Source organism: Hyperolius riggenbachi, chromosome 10 (genome assembly GCF_040937935.1).
Source record: "Hyperolius riggenbachi isolate aHypRig1 chromosome 10, aHypRig1.pri, whole genome shotgun sequence".
NCBI classification, from domain to species: domain Eukaryota; kingdom Metazoa; phylum Chordata; class Amphibia; order Anura; family Hyperoliidae; genus Hyperolius; species Hyperolius riggenbachi.
In genome coordinates, this window is record NC_090655.1 from 220,235,639 (window position 1) to 220,259,583 (window position 23,945).

Consider the following 23,945-nt stretch of genomic DNA (forward strand, 5'->3'; position numbering starts at 1 on the left):
TCTAATGGCCGCCGGAGCCTGCCTTATATAAGGGGGGGTGGGGCTCCAGGGCTGAGTGTAGCCGGATTGGCTACAATGTGCCTGCTGACTGTGATGTAGAGGGTCAAAGTTGACCCTCATAGAGCATTATGGGGCGAATCGAACTTCCGGGAAAGTTTGCCTTCGCCGGCGAAGGCGAACCACCCGAAGTTCGCCTGGAACCGTTCGCCGGCGAACCGTTCGGCCCATCTCTACATATGACTATGATAGGGACTGGATTGTGAGCTCCTCTGAGGCATTGTTCACATTGCGTTTGGCTCGCGTGTCTATCCGCGGTGGGCTTTTTTTCTGTTTTTTAAAGCGTTTTCTGTCGATTTTTTGCGCGTTCGCTCGTTTTTGTCAGTGTTTTTGTAAGCGCTTTTGCAGAGCACTTCCGTCTTTTGATCCGGAAAAAAATAATACAATGTTTTTTGTTTGTTTTTTTTAAACGCTCACGCAATCGCTTGCCAAAGCGATTTTGTGACTGTTTTGCGTTTTTCCTATACCTTCCATTGAGGCAAATAGCCTTAAAAATGGCCTAAGCACCGCTTTGCAAAGCGGATCGCAAACAAACCGCTCTGATATGAACTCTCTCATAGAGAATCAATGCACAAGCGCTTTCAGGGTTATTATGAAAATCGCCCGCGCTTAAAATTTAACAAAAACGCTTGTAATGTGAACAAGGCCTGAGGGACAGTTATACTCAGTACAAGACAATATACTCAGTACAGCGCTGTGTAATATGTTGGCGCAATATAAAAACGTCAATAAATAATTCAATAAAAAATGTCGCATACAGGAACAATGCCTAAAAAATTGGGGAAACATGAGGAAACCATGCGTTAAAAAAGTGGAATAAAAAATTGTCAAAAAAAAAATTAAAAAGTCCAGCTCAAGGCTGAAGCGAAATATATCACCAAGTACTTGTAGGTGATATAAAATCGTTAGTTAAAGAGACTCTGAAGTCTCATTTTTTTTCCCTGTTTTTTTATTTAATCTGGTTAAGCATTATATCCTAAGTGGAAACGCCGCAATCCCGCCACAAAATGTATTTTTTAATAGAGAAAAAGACCCGAAAAGTTCCACGACTTTGCAGGTCGCAGATTGTGCTGTCCTGGAGAGGCTGAGCTTTGCGCTGTAGCTCTGCCTCTCTGCAATCAATCTCCGCCTCCTCCCTGCCCTTCTCAGTGAAAGAAGACTGAGAGGGGCAGGAGGAGGCGGCGATCAGCAGAGAATGACTGCGGAGGAGGCAGAGCTAAAGCGTAAAGTTCTGCCTCTTCACGGAAGTAAAGCCCTGCGAGCCCAGGAACTTTGCTGGGCTTTTTCTCTATTAAAAAAAAACACTCACTTTTTGCGGTGGGATTGCTGAGATTCCACTTAGGATATAATGCCTAACCACTTGAGGACTACAGTGCTAAACCCCCCTAAAGACCAGACCATATTTTGCTTAATAGGCCACTGCAGCTTTAAGGCTAAGCTACAGGGCCACACAACTCAGCACACAAGTGATTCCCCCCCCCCTTTTCTCACCACCAACAGAGCTTTCTGTTGGTGGGGTCTGATCGCCCCCAGATGTTTGTTGTTTTAAAATAAATATTTATCTCTTTATTTTTTAAATACATTTTTGTATTTTCTTTTGCCCTGCTCCCTCCCTCCCTCCCCCGCCAGCCAATCAGCGTGATCAGCTGTCATAGGCTTCAGCTTATGACAGCCGATCACTCCCCAGCCTATGGTGGGGACAGCCGTGTCACACGGCTGTCCCCAGTACATCGCTGCCTTAAGGTGGCCACACACCATACCATTTTTTAAATATCTGTTCAATTTAAGAATTGCAATCAATTTTTCTGACTGATTGTAACATTTCAAAAATCTGACCAATTTACCACACACGTTACATTTTTCCCCAATTATGATAAAAATGATCGGAAACTGACAAAATTGCTAGGGTGTGTATATTAATAAATTGACAATCTAACACACACCATACAATCTTTAGAAGGATTGAAGAAAAATATCTGGCATTCCGGATCGATAAAAATCGAAGAAAACGAGAAATCTGATCGGATTTTTCAGGCGAATGAAAAAAAAGCTTTAGATTTTTTCGGGAGATCCGATCGTTTTTATCGAATTGCCGTAAAATCAGATCATTTTATTGTATCGTGTGTGGCCACCTTTAGATCGCAGCCCTGTACTAAGTAAAAAGACGGCGCTGGGAGACTGAAGGCGGGGTGGAGCATGAGACTTCAGTCTCTCTTTACGTCAGAGATAATGCGCCCCTTTTTCTTTGTGAATTTCGGGTTTTTTTTGTTGGAATTACTGACTTTTGCGGACTTTTACCAAATTTACCGCAAGTGCAAATGATTGTGAATAGAGCCTGATGTCCAATGTATATAAGCTGTGCACTATAGTTTGTCAGTATTATTATTATTATTATTTAGCATTTATGTAACGCCGACATCTTCCGCAGCGCTGTACAGGGTACATATAGTCTTGTCACTAACTGTCCCTCAGAGGAGCTCACAATCTATTCCCTACCATAGTCCTATGTCTATGTATGTATTGTGTAGTGTATGTACTATAGTCTGGAGCCAATTTTTTAAGGGGAAGCCAATATAAACTCTTGCAGATGTTGGCTGGGATTCGAACCAGGGACCCAGCGCTGCAAGACGAGAGTGTTAAGCACTACGCCACCGTGCTACCCCAGTATTCAGGAATCAATCTGAGGAAGGCTTCATAGCTTCAAGCTCACTGCTTTTCTTCTAAGTTAGCCAAAAAATGGTATCATCCTGATTCAAAACTTCTTGCTTTTATATCGGATACAAATCCTGCAATAAATCCGCAGTGTGTCTACTTCCTGCTTTCATGGAGACAGACATATTGTTCATCCTGAGTTTACCAACAGGCAGCTGACGCAGCTGAGGGATCAAATTATAACTTGTGCTTAGTCACAGATGAGAGAGAATTAGACAGGCTAAACTCCTAAATACATGCAGGTTACATTTCTATAGGTTTTCCTTCTGTCCTGTGCAAGAGTTCAAGTCCACTTTAAAGTCTGCCAAACTCACAAATAGTGCTACGTACACACATGCGACAACGATCGTTCGTTGAGAACGACGAACGAACTTTTAATTGATGAAAGAACGACCTATGTAAAGATAGTTTTAAAAGGTGTGTAACGATCTGATCGTTAGAACGAACGTTACATCACGTAAAGCAACTATTGCGCCTGCGCATAAAAATGAGAAGTTTCACAGAGAAATAGTGAAATGCGCATGTCAAGCCTAGTACGAACGATCGTTTCCAACGATGTACTACTTTTGCAAACGATCGTCGTTGGTTAAAATCCGCCGAGACAGAACTTACTTTTGTAGCGATTTGGCTCGTTCGTCGTTTGCCTTAATAGTCGGTGGTTCGTTTTTTGTAACGATCGTCGTTGGTAAAGATCGGGGAACGATCGTTACAAACGACTATAGTCGCATGTGTGTACGCACCTTAGGGAAGATCAATGAGATGCAAATATTTCCAAGTTCATGCAGATTTATGTAATTTTTATGCAAATATATGGAGTTTAACAATTGACCAATTCAGGCCTCTTTTCCACGAACTGTTTACAGGCAGTGAAATGCCTCTCAAACTCTTACAACTGCTTGCTACTGCCTGGTAACTGCTCGCTGCTGCCTGGTAACTGCTTGCTGCTGCCTGGTAACTGCTTGCTGCTGCCTGGTAACTGCTCTCTGCTGCCTGGCAACTACTCGCTGCTGCCTGGCAACTGCTCGCTGCTGCCTGGCAACTGCTCGCTGCGCTGAGCACACAGCTCAACAGTTTGTGGAAAAGAGGCCTAAGGCCTCTTTTCCACGAACTGTTGAGCTGTGCGCTCAGCAAGCAGTTGCCAGGCAGCGACAAGCAGTTACCAGGCAGCGACAAGCAGTTACCAGGCAGCAGTGAGCAGTTGTGAGAGTTTGAGAGGCATTTCACTGCCTAGAAACAGTTCGTGGAAAAGAGGCCTAAAGGTGCGTACACACATGCGACTATAGTCGTTTGTAACGATCGTTCCCCGATCTTTACCAACGACGATCGTTACAAAAAACGAACCAACGACTATTAAGGCAAACGACGAACGAGGCAAATCGCTACAAAACAAAGTTCTGTCTTGGCGGATTTTTACCACCGACGATCGTTAGCAAAAGTGGTACATCGTTGGAAACGATCGTTCGTACCAGGCTGGACATGCGTATTTCACTTTTTCTCCAAGGAACTTTACAATTTTATGCGCAGGCGCATTAAGTGCTTTTACGTGGTGTAACGTTCGTTCTAACGATGTGATCGTTACACACTTCTTACAACTAACTTTGGTACTTATCCGTTAGCCGGGCGCATCCTCTAGGTGGCGACAAAACTCCACCAGAGTTACATCTTTCCCTACTATCCATGTCGGCCTGGAGGGGGAATAGTAATTAGCGCCACCTGCCGGATGCGCCCGGCTAACGGATAAGTACCCTAACTTTACTTCGGTCGTTCTTTCGTCAATTAAAAGTTCGTTCGTCGTCCTCAACGAACGATCGTTGTCGCATGTGTGTATGTAGCATAAGTCCCACCCAGGTTGAAATTGATTGGTCAATTTTCAAGCTGTATATATTTGCATAAACATTTACATAAATCTACATGAGGCAGGGAACACACTTAGCAGAAATGCAAGCCTTGCAGAAAACGCAGAGTTTTTGCCTGCAATGTTCGTCAATGGGCCGCATCAAAAACCGCATATAAAAACGGCATATGTATTATGTATGCGTTTTATAATGTGCGTTTTTAAAAACGCTGGTTTTGTTGCATATTTTTCAAAAATGCATCAAAAACGCCCCTAAAGGAAAGTCAATGGTGACGCAATGTAATGCGTTTTGTATGCGTTATTCATGCAGTTTAAAAAAAAAAAACGTTTTCTGATGCCTTTCCGCTTCCTGTTGTCTTCCTAGTGATTTGCATAAAACACAATAAAAAATGCATGGAAAATGCATACAAAACGCATATGCGCTTTGTATATGTGAACTGCAAACACGTAAAAGCGCACACAAAAAAACGCATGTCAGGAAACAAAAACGCAAATGCATAGAAAATACATGGGAAACGCAATACAAACGCACAAATGCATATGCATAAAAACGTGACGTTTCACGCACTAAGGCCTCCTTTCCACGAACTATTGAGCTGTGTGCTCAGCAAGCGGTTACCAGGCAGAAGTAAGCAGTTATCATGCAGCAATGAGCAGTTACTAGGCATTTCACTGCCTATCAGCGGTCCGTGGAAAGGAGGCCTCAGTGTGCACCCAGCCTCAACTCAGAAATATTTGCATCTCATCGATCATCTCTGCTCACAAACATGACATTAGTTCCAAGTGGCAGACAGGCAAATTACCAGCACAAGCTCAGGTGTGTGTGAGGAGGGCGTGGCTGTCTTCAACAAGAGACCACACCCACCATAGCCAATTTTAAGGACAGGAAGGTAATAATCTGCAGCCATGTGGCTTTAGGAGGGGAAGAGTTGAGAGTTTATGGTCGTTGAAAGTAGCAGGTTAGTAAAGTTTCTAGTAGTCAATGCAGCTAGCTGTACATGAGGTGATTTAAGGGGTATAAATTTGCAATAAACTTTACAGGAACTTATTGTTGTACATCTCTGAATTTTTATGTTATTCAACAGGATTTAATAAAAAAGTCTCATTATAAAGTAAATAATGCATGCTAGTCAAAAATATGGCAAAGGACTTGGCAGTGGTGTAGTGGATAGTATTATTTATTTGCAGTGCTGGATCTCTGGCTTAAATCTGGGACATAACACTTGTTTCAATTCACTAAGACCTACTCTGTAAAAACAAAAACAAAATTCAAGGTTGATTAAAATACCGCATTTGGGTTAGACTATCTTTCTGAATGCGATGTTTAGTGTTCTTTTCACACATGCAGTATAAGTTCAGTAATTTAAAAACTGCATGACCATTCACTAAGCTATTTACCACATGTATTATATTTGATTATTGCCGTGCATTAAGGTGATTGTTTTTATTACTGGCATGTGAAATCCAAGGTACATATAATTTTAGTATAAAATGTTTTTTAACAAACAGTTAAGGTAGCCATACACTGGTCGATTTACCATCAGATTCGACCAACAGATAGATCCCTCTCTGATCGAATCTGATCAGAGAGGGATCGTATGGCTACCTTTACTGCGAACAGATTGTGAACTGATTTCAGCCTGAAACCGTTCACAATCTGTGGTGGTGGTGGTGCTGCTGCCACCCGCCGCATACATTACCTGCTCCGCCGGCGTGACTCCAGTCCCCCGGTCACCGCTGCTCCGTCTCCGCGCTGGTCTGCTCTGGTCTCCGGCATGCTTCACGTCTTCCTGCCCGGCAGGAAGTTTAAACAGTAGAGCGCCCTCTGTTTAAACTTCCTGCCGGGCTAGAAGAAGTGAAGCATGCCGGACCCGGAGACAAGACCAGCGCGGAGACGGAGCAGTGGTGACCGGGGGCAGTCGTGGCGGCGGAGCAGGTAATGCGGGCTCTATTGCGTCAGTCGAGTACTCAAACGCCGCTAGCGACGCGCTCCCTACCCGCGGGCAATCGACGGTAACTTTCTGCACGGAGCGATCGACGGGATCGGACGAAATGTATTGAGATTCGGCGTGTTGCGCGAACGATTGGCAGCAGATTCGATCCCAGTGATCGAATTTGCTGTCGAAACGGCCGCAAATCGGGCCAGTGTATGGCCAGCTTTAATCAGGCCAGAGGTTATATACCAAACATCTCGCTTGGTTTTTCTTTGTGAATTGACATTTGAGGCACTTATGTTAAGTCAGTTATATACCTCACTAGTTGGTATTTTTTTTTTTTTTTATTATTTGCTTTCCATGTGACATATTTAGTGAATTAACCTTGCTGTTCAGTAACAGCTTTTACTGTAACAATTTGTGTAATCTGCTACACAAAACATGCAGCCAAAACCGCTAGGCTTGCTTAGAAATCTGCTCTAAACATGCTTAGAATCGCTCTGAAATCTGCTCCCAAAACCGCTAGCGTTTTGTAGATCTGCTAGCGGTTTTGGTGTGCACTGGGCCTAAGAGAAACACTGCTGACCCCTACGTAAATCCTTGTATAAACACTAGGGGCTCTCTTCCACTAGCAAAAGAAAATCACAAGCAATTGTGCTTTTCATAAACTTTCTTGTGTGATTGAAATTTTGCATTTAACATAAAAGCGCAATCTCTTAAAAAATGTCTCCAAAAAGTTATTGCACCTTACAGAAAATCGAATCGCTACAGTGGAAAAAACGTTTCAGGACTCCTATGTTATAGTACCAACCCTAGCGATTTAAAAATGGCTAGCAATTGTGATTTGCAAATCGCTCTGTGGAAAACGGCCCTAGGAAAGGGGGTTCAAATCCATAACGCTGGGCTCTATTTACAATCGCACATGCGGTAAGAGATTTTTGACTGCTATATTACCGCCAGTGATCATTTCCACATTTTTTTTTCCACATTCACTAAAAATGTCCACATGTTTGCCGCATGTGGAAACAATGTGTTAAAAAAAAATGGGAAAACATGCGTAATTGCATAGTAAGCATGCAGAAACAATGTGTAAGAAACAAACAAAAAAAAATTGTCCCAAAAAGAAAAATTAAAGTCCAGCAAACACAGCGCCCATATAAGTCAATGGGAAGCAAAATATAACAGCGCCCATTTGTCAATGGTAGGCAAAATATATCACCAAGTACTAGTAGGTGATATAAAATCGCTGTTGCCACCTGAGAAATTAAATCAATATCTTTATGGGCTATAGTAATTGTATGTACACACCTTGAGGTCCCTTGCACACTGTGCATTGCACCGTAGTACTCTCTGCCACCACATCTTGGCTATCATTCATGAACAGCTTGTCGGTAAACAGAATCTGTGCGGGAAAACACTGCTGGCGGATTTTTAGACTTCTGGGTGGGCATTCATAAAAAGTATCCATGTGCGGAAGCAGTGCGGAGATTCCCAGAACTAGGCTGGCGATAGGCAGGCGGAGACACGGAAGCTGCAGAGTTGATACATTTCTCCGTGTTCCGCTCTGCTGCAGCTGCCTGGGAGGTCTGTGTGTCTCCATTCACTTACATTGGTATCGCCACATCAGAGGGAGCGGAACTTCCCGACCTGACACCGCTTGCAGTGATCTTCATGAATGAACATTTTGCTACATTTCTTCCGATAATCACCGCACAAGGCGGTGATTTATCACTCTGCTCGGTAGTGTCATTTTTGCATGCGGAAAGAGCCTTTATGAATGCTGAGTGGTCGTAAAGTCAGCTGTTTTAAGCATTTCCGAATGATAGCCCTTGTCGCAACTCGCAAGGGACAAGCAAGTCTATGGAGACTTTCATAGTGGGCGTGACAGATGTATCCAAATAACAATGCTGTCGCAAAAGTCTGCAGTGCATTACCGCATGAACGGTATCTCTTGCATGGATCATGCAGCAAAGCAAGTCAGTGGGTGATGCAGTTGGTGTGAGGGGCATGGACCAATGGTAATTCCAGCGATGAACTTCCTGCTCAGCAGGGACTACGTCACTGAGCGGTGGCGGACATATGCATGACTCTCGCACCATGGTGTAGGGTTGTATGAAGCCAGATTTATGCATTGCAGTAATGTGACTCTTCTGGCACGTGATCACTGCATCTTTTAGGTGTGCCATTGACCTAAAGGGACCCGCAGGTGAGAGATTTTATGGAGGCTGACATATTTCCTCTTAAACAATGCACATTGGGCTCAATTCTGGTAGCTATGTGAGGTAAATAATTTTTTTGTAGGTAAAATACCTCGAGGTATTTTCCTCTTCTGTTATCAATTCTGAAAGCTTTTTCTCAGTTTCAAAACATGAGGTAAATGCATGGTCCTCAATTCACTAAGCTTATCTTTTGTCTTTAATAACGTTTCTAGAGTTGTTACCATGGTGGTAAGGCATGTAGTATTCAGGAAACATTTTACCTCAGGCAAACCTAAAGTTAACTCTTCTGTCTTTAAGTTAACTCTCCAATACTTAAAATAACTCGAGTTAAAGACAGGCTGTTAATTAACTGCGTGTGAAAATAACTAGAGGTAAATTAACTACAGAGGAGGTAAATTAATTACAGAGGAGGTAACTTAAGGAATGAAGAGATAAGATAACTCTCTCACTGTGTGGAGGTAAGTTTTCTCTTGCCTTATTATCTCCAGTATGAGGTAAATGCATAGTGAGGTAAAAGATGAGGTAAATGCATAGTGAGGTAAAACATGAGATATTTCAGTGGTAGGCCTGCAGCAAATAGGTCTTTAATTGTCTTCCATAAGTTAGGCTGGTTTCACAGTGGGACGTTACAGGCGCACGTTAGAGCAGCCTGTAACGCAGCCCACCGCACAGTAATGAAAAATCAATGGGGCTGTTCAGTGCCCACGTTGCGTTACATTGTAACGCTGCGTCACAAGACAACGTACTGCATGCAGTACTTTAGACTAGACTGCTTGCACATGCTCAGTAATCTTGTGGAGGAGCTGAGAGCGGCCAGGCACATGGCTAATTAATATGCACTGCACGTTGTGACGTGCAGTATTTACTTCCTGGAGCGGCCGCTCTGTGCGGCGATTGGCCGGCGGGACCACGTGATGCCGCATGCGCACAAGAGTGCGCATCACGGCATCACTGACGCCAGAGTGAGCTGCACAACGCGGCTCACTCTGACGTCCAGATCCAGCACCACCAGGCGTTCCGTTAGGGGGACGTTATGCGACCTTAACGCCCCCTCTAACGCAACGTCCTGGTGTGAAATTAGCCTTAGGATAGTCTTTGGAGGAAGATTTTTTTTGTTTTTTTGTTTTTTTTCTTTTGAGGGAAGGTGTATTTGATTATGTAGCAACCTATGAAAAGTACATTTATAGGTGTCACGGAACAGCCGTGAGAAACTAGAACGCAATCGGTTTATTGCGCCGATCGCCCTGGATGGTAGTCAGGCCAGCGATTTAGAGATTGACATTCAAATTTAAATAGGAAGTTTTTTTTCCCCTGTTAGCAGCTGGCAGGAAGACTGGCCCTGTGACTGCTGATTAAGCCAGAGGTGTAAACTCAGTTTGTCTAAGCTGATCTCACATTCAGATGTTAATTGAAGGAGCCAACAGGGCCTTTTCATAGACGGAGATCCCAAGAAGCAGACACAGCTGGACTCCAGTCAGGCTGACTCCAGCCTTAGCAGGAAGAAATGAATGTACTATATAATCTTTTGCCCATTTACAGAATACAATAAATAGGGTGGTTATGAGAGCGGTATCATTGGATCCGTAGGGTCATGCTGGATCTCTTGATACCAGTCGAGAGGGGCCTGGGGCCCCTACAACCCAGGTATGAATCTACCCAGGACCCTGATCTGCTGCACTAGCCATGTCGGATATCATATTAATCTGTATTTTCCTCCAAGTATGAAGCTGTTACCCCCCTAAATGTAACGTGTATGGTTCAGGAGTTACAGCAATTCATAAGTTTAGCTCTAAAATCTCTCAGAGGGAACGAACTGTCATTTGCCGGTAGCTCAGAGGGGGCCGGCATTGCCACACCCCCAAACCAGCTTCATCAAAAGCACAGAGCCAGCAGGCGGGCTTGAGTCCTCCACCCTGAAAACATCTTGAACTCATCGGTGCCAGCTTGAGGATATGCTGGCATCCACCTGGTCTGAACTCTGAACTTTGATTGAAACCCAGAACTCTGATTTTTTTCCCACAAAAAGGACATCTTTCCAGGAACTAAGTATTTTTCTCCCTTTTATTTCTTATACTGGCTATTACTGTTTTAATAATTGTTGATTTTAATAATTGTCTGTATATAGTAATTATTTATATTGCTGTGAATAAAAGACTTCCTCCAAGTCATTCACTGTTCCGCTACCCTGCTTATCAGCACACACAGAACTGATCCCGGGTCTCTGAAGATACGCTACTGTTTGTTGTTGGCTAGACAGAATACCGTGTGTTTAACCGTTTTATTCGCAGGACTAGTCAGTCAGTAAATCGGGTCCACTGGCCCATACCAGTGGTGGTGGCAGATACCGTGGAATCGTGTACGTTGTAATTACCGGTGTCTCACAGGCTCCCTTCTGAGTTGTCTGCGGCTAATTCTTAACGGTTCCTGCGCATTGACTGCGACCAGAGTTCGCACGATCCATGCGCTGGCACAGTTTAGAAGGCTAAGTGCGGTCAGCCACTAGGGCTCCTGTGACAATAGGCATCCATTATTAAAAAAGAAAAAAAAATCCAGCTCATTTACCTTTTGGAGGCTGGGGGGAGGGGGGTAGGAGCAATTTTAGAGGCTGGGGGGGGGGGGGGGGTCAGCACTTTTAGAGACTGGGGTGTGAGTACTTTTACTTTTAGAGGCTGGGGGTCTGGAGGGGGGGGGGGGGTTACAGCACTTTTACTTTTAGAGGCTGCTGGGGGGGGGGGCCTCGGAGCACTTTTAACCGGAGGAGGGGGGTGGGGGGAATCGGTGTTTGCCACAGTTTTACTGTTTAATTTTTTTAGGGAATGGCAATGTTGAGGGGGGGGCATGGCAGATGAAGGATTGTACAGGGTTTGGAGCACTTTTTCTTTAAAACAAAATGGAAGCTGAGGGGGGGGGGGGGGATTCATTGGTCAGATCACTTTTACTTATTTCAGCAAAATACGGGGGCCCTGAACACAGAACAAGCTGAAAAGGCTCCATGTTATGTGACTGATATCACAATTGTCACAGCACTACATTTATCATGTGGTAGAGGTAGGTCTAATTATGTGAGGTAAAAGACATGCAAACACGCACCTTATTTCACTTCAGAATTCAAGTGTGAGGTATTTCACTACTAAATACCACAAATTTTTAGTAGAAAATTACCATATGAATTACCTCATGAAATTACATGAGGTAAAACTTTACTTAAACTACCAGAATTCAAAAGTTGATTTCCCTCATGAGGTAAACCCAATTCCATGAGGTAATTATTTACTAAATGCTACCAGAATTGAGCCCAGTGCCTGGTTGTCCTGCCATCCACTGCCTATAAACATTTTTTAGCCATAGACCCTTAACAATATGTAGATTGGATCTTTCTGACAAGATTAGCTGCATTCTTGTTTTGGGGTTGTGATTCTTATACTACAGACCAGCAGGCAGGGTAGTTGTCTGGGGGGGAAACTGACACTGCAGTGAGGGGTCCAGGGCCCTGCCCCCCCCCAAAGTGCTGGAAGGGCCGCATGTGCTGGCTGTGGGCCTGTGGCTCACTAACCAGCACACCCTTTTCCAGCACTGAGAAGAGTGACATCAGCGCAACCAGCACACCCTTTTCCAGCACTGAGAAGAGTGACATCAGCGCTTGAACGTGGAGAGGGGAGCAGATTTGTGAGTCCGCTACAGCGGAATCTCTATACTGGGGCACCCCCTATATCTGGCTACAGGCTACCTATACTGGCCCACCACCTATACCTGGCTACCAATACTGGGGCTGGAACCACCTATACCTGGCTACCAATACTGGGGCTGGAACCACCTATACCTAGCTACCTATACTGGGGCACCACCTATACTTGGCTACCTTTACTGAGGGCACTGCCTATACTTAGCTACTTATACTGGGGCACCTATAGCTTGCTACCTATACTGGGGCACCTATAGCTTGCTACCTATACTGGGGGCACCTGTACCTGGCTCACCTATACTGGTGCATTACCCTAACCAGGCTACCTATACTGGGGGCACCTATACCAGGCTACCTATACCGGGGCACCACCTATAGTTGAATATCTATACTGGGGCACCTGTATCTTTCTGGCCTATACTGGGGCACCAGCTATTCCAGGCTACTTATACTGGGGTAACTTATACCTGGCTACCTATGTTGGGGGCACCTATACCTGGCTAGGGCAGGGGAACGAGCTGTGACAGCAGGGGATGAGGTAACACGGGGATAAGAGATCAGATGGGATCATGAGGTCACACAGAGGGACACAAGAGGCACAGGAAGAAAAGAGGGGGACAAAAGAGAATGGATAAGATAAGAATGGACCTACAAGTCTCTATCTAATTTAACTGGGGACTGCCGGTATTTTGCTAGTATTTGGCTCCACCCACAACATACCATAGTCATGCCCACTTTTTGCTGCATCACTCTGTGCATGCCGCTTTCTTCATTCTCCGAGCCATGTATATTTTTCGCCACAGCGCACTTCATGCACGGACATTGGGGTGGGAGGGCACAGCAACCAGTGGGTGGGCCCAGGGAGGGGGGGCCCAGGCATGATGTGTGAGGGGCCCTAAAATTTCTCATGGCGGCCCTGCCAGCAGGACCACCAGGCAACTGGTATTGTTTAAAAGGAAATAAACATAGCAGCCTCCACAGGACTTCTTGCCTGGCGTGACAAAAAGGCTTGAAACAACCCTTGCTCCACTAACACATGGGTAGTTCACACATGGGCATTTACTGGCTACTTGGCAAGTTAACTGCTCCTTCTTCTAAACTTGGTCAACTAAGATAAAACTAGGAGCGATTTTGTAAGTGCTTTATGATTTGAAAACTCTTACTAATATATGGTTGTGATCCCACTTGAGCGATGTGATTTTATAAAAATCCCCCATACCATTGCATTAGCGAGGGCTTTTTCAAATCGCCAGCGATTAGAAATCGCTCCTAGTGGGTTTCTGGCCTCGTAGTAAAGCAGCACAACAGCCAAGCAAATTTTCCTTAAACTAAGGGAAATATGGAGGTATCTATTTCAGACTCAAATTTCTCTCAATTGCTACCTTAGACAGGCAAATTAGTCCTTTTGCTGACAATTAGCAGTGTGGTGATCTTTCTTTCACTTGTAGAGCACGGTTGGCCTTGACGATGGTGCAGCTCTCGCCACGCAGTCCCGGTGGTGACAGCCCACTGGATGGGGACATCAAACTTCAGTCAGAGAGAGGACTTGGTTCGCTGCAGTCTGCGCTCTCCTCCTCTGCCACACCACTCCAGGTTTGAGACTTGTATAGAGAATGGGCTGATCAGTCTGAAACACAAGATACGAAACATCGAGAAAAAGAAGGTAAGGCTGCCAACATTCTGCCTGTGACTCCACCAAACACTCAATACGCCAGCTTAATTTGAATTCCCAGCTTGTGTTCCTCACAGATTTAACTGTAAACATGGCTGGATTTCTGGCAAAGCCTCATAGGCCCTGTCCTAGGCCTCTGTATAAGTACCACCGGATGCCAAGTTGTCTCCCCCCCCCCCCCCCCCCACTGCACCCCGCAGTCCCCTTACATTAATCACTTACTTGCTGTCCCGGCAGACGGTGGCTGCACTTTCTGTGCACTTTTAGCCATGCTGTCTGCTTCTTCTCTATCCAGCATGTTTACACATAACACGCACCGGATCAGATAGAGAAGAGGCAGACAGCATGGCTAGAGTGCACGGGTCTTGCAGCCACCACCTGCCGGGACAGCAAGTGGGTGAGTAATGCTGCTACATATGAGGGGGCCCAAGGAGCAGTAGGATAATGACAATGGGGGAGGGGTTAGGGAGGCCCACCTCTTAAGTTTGCCTTGAGGCCCCTTAAACTGGCTCTGTGCAGCTCCACATCTATTCAATAGATCCATGCTGAAATACATTGAAAATCTATGCCTAGTGTGTATAAAGATTTGATCCCTATCAGATTTGATCTGAGTGGGATCTAGCTGATGTTTGAATTTGGCCATCCTTTAGGATCCAGCCCTGCAGACTCTCTGGCTCTGCATGTACTATCACACCAACTATTAGTGTTTGGCTAGGATAGATGTGTTTCTGCACCCAGAGTGTTTTTTGTTTGTTTGTTTTCCTTCTATACCTGATGTCCCATAAAGCCTTGGTTGTTTGTGATCATACTGATGGGGCAACTAAAGGCATGGCTTCAGTTTTAAATGCTATTTTAGTAGCTAAAGGATAACTAAAAAGCCCAGTTAAATTTATGACTTAAATCTTCTCAAAACTGGTTGCAGCCCGATAGACAGCACTATCTTGTCATGTGGTTGTGTCTTGGGTTTTTTTTCTTTAGAACTTTAAGATGGTATTTTTCTCCTTGCAGGTGAAACTAGAAGATTACAGAGACCGTTTAAACAATGGGGAAGAGCTGAACAGTGATCAATTGGTACATATTATGGGTTCTATGCAACCTCCTAGGTCTGGACCAGGGCCGGTTTAAGCAACAATGGGGCCCCAGGGCAAAATAAACCTGGGGGGCCCCCTCAACAGATACCCCGGAACAAGGGACCTTTTTTGCACCTGGTATAGTCAGGGTGTGAAGCCCCAATCGGTTGGAGCTCCACATTCTGGCTACCCCAGCCTGCATGGGGGACAAGGGGTTAAAAAGTTTCAGGAGGACCCCACATAATTAAAAAAAAAAAAAAAAAAATTTCCCACGCTAAACATAAAAAAAAAAAAAAAAAAAAGGGAAAATAGGAAAAAATGCTAGGGATCTTCATACAGCCATATTGCGGCTGTATAGCGATCCCTGGCCAAAGCGCTGCGGCTGCGTATGGACCCCCTGGAAACCCAGTCAGGAAATGTATTGCTCTTTCTTTTGATGAATGTAAAATTACACTACCGTTAGGTTTGCTACTAAAAGTGACATTTACCGCATTTAAAAGTATACTTTTTTCCTTCAAAACTTTAAAATTGATTTTCTCAAACTATAAGGTCTTTTTGAAAATAGTTTTTTCCTCTTCTTCCCAATGATCTCCTTAACATATCCTGCAAATTTAGGGTTTCTAGCATATAAGGTGGATTTGCTATTAACCATTAAAGTCGGCGGGTTTTTAAATACCTTTTAGAACTTTTTTAGAACTTTTTTAGAACTTTTTTAGAACTTTTTTAGAACTTTTTTAGAACTTTTAGAACTTTTAGAACTTTTTTAGAACTTTTTTAGAACTTTTAGAACTTTTAGAACTTTTTTAGAACTTTTTTAGAACTTTTAGAACTTTTAGAACTTTTAGAACTTTTAGAACTTTTAGAACTTTTAGAACTTTTAGAACTTTTAGAACTTTTAGAACTTTTAGAACTTTTAGAACTTTTAGAACTTTTAGAACTTTTAGAACTTTTAGAACTTTTAGAACTTTTAGAACTTTTAGAACTTTTAGAACTTTTAGAACTTTTAGAACTTTTAGAACTTTTAGAACTTTTAGAACTTTTAGAACTTTTAGAACTTTTAGAACTTTTAGAACTTTTAGAACTTTTAGAACTTTTAGAACTTTTAGAACTTTTAGAACTTTTAGAACTTTTAGAACTTTTAGAACTTTTAGAACTTTTAGAACTTTTAGAACTTTTAGAACTTTTAGAACTTTTAGAACTTTTAGAACTTTTAGAACTTTTAGAACTTTTAGAACTTTTAGAACTTTTAGAACTTTTAGAACTTTTAGAACTTTTAGAACTTTTAGAACTTTTAGAACTTTTAGAACTTTTAGAACTTTTAGAACTTTTAGAACTTTTAGAACTTTTAGAACTTTTAGAACTTTTAGAACTTTTAGAACTTTTAGAACTTTTAGAACTTTTAGAACTTTTAGAACTTTTAGAACTTTTAGAACTTTTAGAACTTTTAGAACTTTTAGAACTTTTAGAACTTTTAGAACTTTTAGAACTTTTAGAACTTTTAGAACTTTTAGAACTTTTAGAACTTTTAGAACTTTTAGAACTTTTAGAACTTTTAGAACTTTTAGAACTTTTAGAACTTTTAGAACTTTTAGAACTTTTAGAACTTTTAGAACTTTTAGAACTTTTAGAACTTTTAGAACTTTTAGAACTTTTAGAACTTTTAGAACTTTTAGAACTTTTAGAACTTTTAGAACTTTTAGAACTTTTAGAACTTTTAGAACTTTTAGAACTTTTAGAACTTTTAGAACTTTTAGAACTTTTAGAACTTTTAGAACTTTTAGAACTTTTAGAACTTTTAGAACTTTTAGAACTTTTAGAACTTTTAGAACTTTTAGAACTTTTAGAACTTTTAGAACTTTTAGAACTTTTAGAACTTTTAGAACTTTTAGAACTTTTAGAACTTTTAGAACTTTTAGAACTTTTAGAACTTTTAGAACTTTTAGAACTTTTAGAACTTTTAGAACTTTTAGAACTTTTAGAACTTTTAGAACTTTTAGAACTTTTAGAACTTTTAGAACTTTTAGAACTTTTAGAACTTTTAGAACTTTTAGAACTTTTAGAACTTTTAGAACTTTTAGAACTTTTAGAACTTTTAGAACTTTTAGAACTTTTAGAACTTTTAGAACTTTTAGAACTTTTAGAACTTTTAGAACTTTTAGAACTTTTAGAACTTTTAGAACTTTTAGAACTTTTAGAACTTTTAGAACTTTTAGAACTTTTAGAACTTTTAGAACTTTTAGAACTTTTAGAACTTTTAGAACTTTTAGAACTTTTAGAACTTTTAGAACTTTTAGAACTTTTAGAACTTTTAGAACTTTTAGAACTTTTAGAACTTTTAGAACTTTTAGAACTTTTAGAACTTTTAGAACTTTTAGAACTTTTAGAACTTTTAGAACTTTTAGAACTTTTAGAACTTTTAGAACTTTTAGAACTTTTAGAACTTTTAGAACTTTTAGAACTTTTAGAACTTTTAGAACTTTTAGAACTTTTAGAACTTTTAGAACTTTTAGAACTTTTAGAACTTTTAGAACTTTTAGAACTTTTAGAACTTTTAGAACTTTTAGAACTTTTAGAACTTTTAGAACTTTTAGAACTTTTAGAACTTTTAGAACTTTTAGAACTTTTAGAACTTTTAGAACTTTTAGAACTTTTAGAACTTTTAGAACTTTTAGAACTTTTAGAACTTTTAGAACTTTTAGAACTTTTAGAACTTTTAGAACTTTTAGAACTTTTAGAACTTTTAGAACTTTTAGAACTTTTAGAACTTTTAGAACTTTTAGAACTTTTAGAACTTTTAGAACTTTTAGAACTTTTAGAACTTTTAGAACTTTTAGAACTTTTAGAACTTTTAGAACTTTTAGAACTTTTAGAACTTTTAGAACTTTTAGAACTTTTAGAACTTTTAGAACTTTTAGAACTTTTAGAACTTTTAGAACTTTTAGAACTTTTAGAACTTTTAGAACTTTTAGAACTTTTAGAACTTTTAGAACTTTTAGAACTTTTAGAACTTTTAGAACTTTTAGAACTTTTAGAACTTTTAGAACTTTTAGAACTTTTAGAACTTTTAGAACTTTTAGAACTTTTAGAACTTTTAGAACTTTTAGAACTTTTAGAACTTTTAGAACTTTTAGAACTTTTAGAACTTTTAGAACTTTTAGAACTTTTAGAACTTTTAGAACTTTTAGAACTTTTAGAACTTTTAGAACTTTTAGAACTTTTAGAACTTTTAGAACTTTTAGAACTTTTAGAACTTTTAGAACTTTTAGAACTTTTAGAACTTTTAGAACTTTTAGAACTTTTAGAACTTTTAGAACTTTTAGAACTTTTAGAACTTTTAGAACTTTTAGAACTTTTAGAACTTTTAGAACTTTTAGAACTTTTAGAACTTTTAGAACTTTTAGAACTTTTAGAACTTTTAGAACTTTTAGAACTTTTAGAACTTTTAGAACTTTTAGAACTTTTAGAACTTTTAGAACTTTTAGAACTTTTAGAACTTTTTTTTTTTTTTCACTGGAAAATGTAAACCGCAGCCATTCTTACACCGTTTATGGTAGGGTTCTCAAACTTTGCACAGTTAGTCACTGGGTGACTGGGATTAATATTCAGAAAAGTGGGTGGAGCTTACAAAAGCCAATCAAAATTCACCTATTGATTTTCAAGGGGAAAATGTAATTGCTGCCATTATTGCACTGTTAATGGCACAAGCCTCAAACCTGGTACAGTTGGTCATTGTGTGACTGGGGTTCAAATTCCAAAAAGGGGGTTGAGCCACAAATGGCCAATCAGATTTTTCATTTCAATGCAAATTATTGATGCCAAAGAAAGCAAAGCACTATTTTGGTCATTGAGTAATTGTTAGGGTTAGAAAAAAGTGGATGCAGCCAACACCAGCCAAATACATACCCGGGCAATGCCGGGCCATCAGTATATCATAAGGTAATTTTCATTTCAAAGACACGGGGGGGGGGGGGTTTAAAGGAAATCTGAAATGAAAATTAAAGGGCTTGCTGCAGGGCCACACAACTCAGCACACAAGAGATTCCCTTTTCTCGTTCTTAAAAAGTTCACAAATCATAAGGGGAAAAATATAGACCTTATCTGTAGTAAAAAACAGTAGAGTGAAATATCCCAAGAGTAGTTTTCTTTTGTATAATTGCCAATAGGCAATTTTAAACTTGGACTGTAATGTGAATGAGAAGAATCAGTCTCTCGGGCAGTCATATTAATATAACCATTAGGGAGGAAACACTTGCAGGGTCAATTTTTTCCCCCTGCGATTCTTTTTTCTTTCTTTTCCCCCTGTCTTTCTTTTGTGATCACGTTTTCCGCTAATGTGTGGCTGCAATCGTTCTGTGCATTCTCTGCCTTGAGGTTCTATTTTTTTCCTTCCCTGGAAACTACTTGGATAGCCACGTGCAGTGCCTGCATTTGCCATAGGAACCCTGGCGCTGCTGCCTTTTGCCAGACCATTGCTGCCATTGGCCATGCCACTTTTTTCTTCTCCTTGCACCCTAATGCCTTTGACTAGTGATGGGACTTTTAAGGCTTTTCAGAGTTCCATGAGGCTGCAAAAGTGGTAATATCACAGTTAAACAGTTGGGTAGTATGGAATTACGAAGGGTCTCCTGTGATCAGAGGTCCTATAAAAGGCAATCACAAAACTTGGTACCTATTGGGCACAGGGAGTTACTGAAAGGGTTGTACATTTAAGTTTTGTGTTCAGGGCTAGATTACTGTTCCTCAGGCAATTGTATATGGTGTATACAACTGCATAGTCTTTCGGTTCCAGAGGAAGGCAAAAAATCCCTTATGGTCCAGTAAGCCCCAAAAGGGGAAACATTTCTTCCAGACTCCAGATTGCAATCAGATAAAATCCCTGGATCAACACCACCGGGAGCTACCTAGTAATTATATCCATGGTTGACTTTCAACACAAGGAAAGCTTTTAAGCCCCCCTTAAGTTATATAATTTGCCATAACTTCTTCCTGTGGTAATACATTCCACATTTTAATCACTCTTACTACAAAGAACACTTTCCTGAATAAATGGCTAAAACAGCTTTCCTCCATGTGCTGATCATGTCCCCTAGTCCTTTGTAAAAGCCTGGGGACAAAAGCTCATCTGCTAAGCTTTTGCTTGGAATTTTTTTTCTTCCACTGTGTAAACTTTATTGGCAAACGGCGCCTCACCCGTGGGTTGGATGAGAAGTATTTGGATGGCATGTGATTCCCAGTCAGATGATGCAGAACTGACTTGGTCCGTTTTTAGATGCTACTACTACTAGAGGCAGGAACCTGGGTTGGGCATAATGAGGACACTTACAGCAATATGTACAAAACACCAGGCTAAAATAAAGCAGGCCTTCTCAAAACCTTGCTTGGTTACATTGGATAACTTGGAGTAGGAGAACTGATGTATCCATTAAACAGCTTTCAAGATGGGGGCTGCTGTAACTACAGTATAGTGTGTGTGTGTGTGTGTGTGTGTGTGTGTGTGTGTGTGGTGTGTGTGTGTGTGTGTGGTGTGTGTGGTGTGTGTGGTGTGTGTGTGTGTGTGTGTGTGTGCCATAGCTTGTGTTTTTGTTTTTCTCAAATACTTGGCTGACATGGGTGTTTTTTTCCACTAGTCTTTTGTGGAATACATGAAACCTGACCTTCAGGAGGTAAGTGGCTTGTTTTTATTTCAACACCAGATTGGTGGTCGTGGAGAGGAGGCCTTACTAGGTCTTGACATTCTATTGTGAAGGTTTTAAATGTACAAAAAGGGAAAAAAATCGGTCCATTACCAGGCTGCCTCTGAATGGGTATCAAAGATGTGCTAAGACGTCAACACACCCTTAATCCAAAACTACTGTGTATATGCACTGGACTGGTTGCAAACATCTGACCATTAGAATATAAGGTGGTGGTTTTGATTTAGTTTTTTTTTTTTTTTTTTGGTCTTGTGGGGGATGGAGTAAGACCTCTCTGTAGGTACCTTTTCAGAGGTGGCCAGGTGATGTGCTGTTTCCCCCCCCCCCTTCCTTATTGTCTAAAGTGTTAATGTCTGCCCACACCCAGGCTATGCATGTTTTTACATTTAGAGGTTAGGGCCCCTTCCCGGAGAGGTTGACCTCATTGTGGTGGGAGGGTCGAGTACATGGGCTCTACACACTTATGCAGCTAGTCATTAGGATGTAATCCATTCTATTGCAAATGTAGGGCAAATCCAGTTTATAAGATTTGAAATATAGATTGGGTTTTTAAGATCTACAGAATGTAGGCTAGTGAGGAGTTTCCTGTAACGGAGTTGCAAATCAACCCCACTGACCCTATTTCAGGTATTGCAAGAAGGCTTCTGCTTAGTATGAGTGGCCCCAGAGGCATCACTGGGATTGTGAGCAGTGATATTCTCTTCGCATTAATTTGTGAAAATGTTAATGATTTTCAAGCAAAAATTGCCGTCAAAATTATTTTGTAAGAAGTTTTTACAATTTTTGCACTAAAATATCTACAGAACTTTGTATGCTTCATTATCAGTGGCTGAGCAGATGCAGTCAACAATTGTGTAGAGGGCAAAAGCTTTTGCTCTCTGTGCCCTTAGTTGTCAGTCTCTCTGGACAGGGAAAATAAACTTCTCCCCCCCACAGGGCCCCCTGCTGCTTCTGGGTGCCCCTGCGGCTGCATACCTTGCAGAGTCTATTGTTACGCCCTTGATGTGGAGAAGACTGGATTGCTGGGACCAGGTAATGTATCACAGATGCTGCTAATGATATCTTATTACTGAAAAGTTAAAAAATAACTTCAGTAGCAAGATGCCATGACCTGCTTCACCCTGTGCCATATTTGCTCAGCCCCTCTTTTGACACTGCCTGCCAGAATGGAGAACAGGAGGGAAAAGTACATCAGGCAGCCCAGTCTATATTTACATAGCTTTACTCCGCTCTCCCTTTTTGCTTGGGGTCAATTATCTCAACCTTGGAAATGTGGGGTTTTTTTGTTTGTTTTTTCCTTCAGCCTATAAGGCTCAGTGTGTTAAGGACTGTCCAGATGTCAAGGCCACCAGAGGTTCAAAATCCAATAGATGTGAAATGTATTAAACCAGAAGCCATAAAACCCTGGTCTACAGTTGCGATGGTAAAAGTGCAGGAACCAAAGAGATGGCAGTCGTCTCCACCACTGATTCCACTTACAAAACCCTTTGAGACTGTAAAGAGCACACCACAACCTCTGCTTCTGCTGCAGAAGAAATGTGAAGCTGATGTGCCAAAGGAGGTAAAGTTTAGCTATAGTATGTGATGGTGTATTTGACTACTGATTGCTTTTAGGTGCAAATGCTTTTGGTTAATGCAGTGATGACCCATTGAGGATCATACTTGGAGCTGGCTTAATGAATTTGCGTATTCCATGGGATGCTAGTAAGGCTTGCATGCAAATGAAATATAGCTTGGGACTGGCCCATACAAATACTATTTGCATGTAATTTGCACTTGAGTAGAAGCATGAGGGCCAACAAATGTTTTAAACTATAGATTGTGTAGGTAAGCTCACACTACATGGAAGTGGTCAAATAGGCCAATCATTGGTCAATCTAAATTAGTTGTAGTACCCTAAGCACATTGACCGTACCTGGTGAGAAGAAACATGAGGCCTCTTTCACAGAGGCAGCTGCCAGTGAGTTTAGGTCCCGTTCACGCTCTAACATAAAATCGCAATTTTGTGTTGTGCTATTCTACAATTTTTTTTTTTATTTATTTTTTTTTTTAAAGTGACGCATACGAGGGTACGCGTGACGCGTACCCTCGTATGCAGAGGACGTGAGGTCAGAGAAAGGGCGGAAGTACCACAAGGGTACTACCGCTGAACCGCCCGCTGCCCGGCCTCAACGCGTCACTCTGCTACTCTGACTCCTCCTCCTCACTCCACTGCCAGTGCCAGCCACCAAGTACTATTTAACTTGCCTTAAACTTTTGTATGGGGAAGCGGGCAGAGGGGGGAGCGCTAGCGGAGGGGGTGGGGGGAATTTCCGACCCCCCCCCCCCCGCGATCGGGGCATGCTCCCCCCTTATGCCTTCGACCCCATAGGGGGGCCGTATTGCGGCATGTTCGGGCGAACAGGGCCCTGTTCGGCGGCCATTCAGTAGTTCGGGGCGAACCCGAACTTAAAAGGCCGAACACCATCAGGTGTTCGGCCGAACTCTAACATCACCCGAACAGGGTGATGTTCTGCAGAACCCGAACAGTGGCGAACACTGTTCGCCCAACACTAGTTAGGGTGCTTGTGGGCCAAGTGCAAGTTTTATATGGGGCCCCAAGCACTCAATTGATATTGAGCCCCAAAACCTATGAAGGACAGCTGCAGTGTTAGAGGTGTATTTAGAGTAGTTTAGGGATTACCAGTATGCAATTCATACATATAGAGGTGTTCATTACCAGCATAGCACCAATGAAAAGCTAATAAGGTGAATGGAGAGCCTCTCTGGTCCAAGGCCGCTAGTGCGGTCACATCTGCATCCTCTATTGCTATGCCTCTGCTTACAGCATGGTTGATCCCTGTACTGTATTATGTACCTCTATACTGCTGCTCACTGTGTTTAACACTATACTGCAGCTAACATGTTCTAACTTCTGGCATGGTTTATTTCCCAGAACGTCTCAGGACAGCAACCCTGAGACATGTCTCCCTCCACATTCACTGGACAGGAACTAGATTAAACAATTTGCATAATTAGGTAGGCAGGGCACACACATGTATATATATATCG

At 41.7% G+C, this 23,945-nt stretch overlaps 1 protein-coding gene across 3 annotated transcripts in view; it reads left to right on the forward strand.

Annotated features, from left to right (window-relative positions):
* LOC137534533 (uncharacterized) overlaps positions 1–23,945 on the forward strand; it is a 104,363-nt gene that overhangs the window by 33,785 nt on the left and 46,633 nt on the right. For all 3 annotated transcript variants that reach the window (XM_068256073.1, XM_068256071.1, XM_068256072.1), the window contains exons 2-5: positions 13,908–14,122; positions 15,140–15,202; positions 20,829–20,864; positions 22,198–22,455. In XM_068256073.1, the coding sequence (XP_068112174.1) occupies positions 13,973–14,122; positions 15,140–15,202; positions 20,829–20,864; positions 22,198–22,455 (507 nt within the window). In that variant the 5' untranslated portion in view covers positions 13,908–13,972. The remainder of the gene's footprint in view (positions 1–13,907; positions 14,123–15,139; positions 15,203–20,828; positions 20,865–22,197; positions 22,456–23,945) is intronic.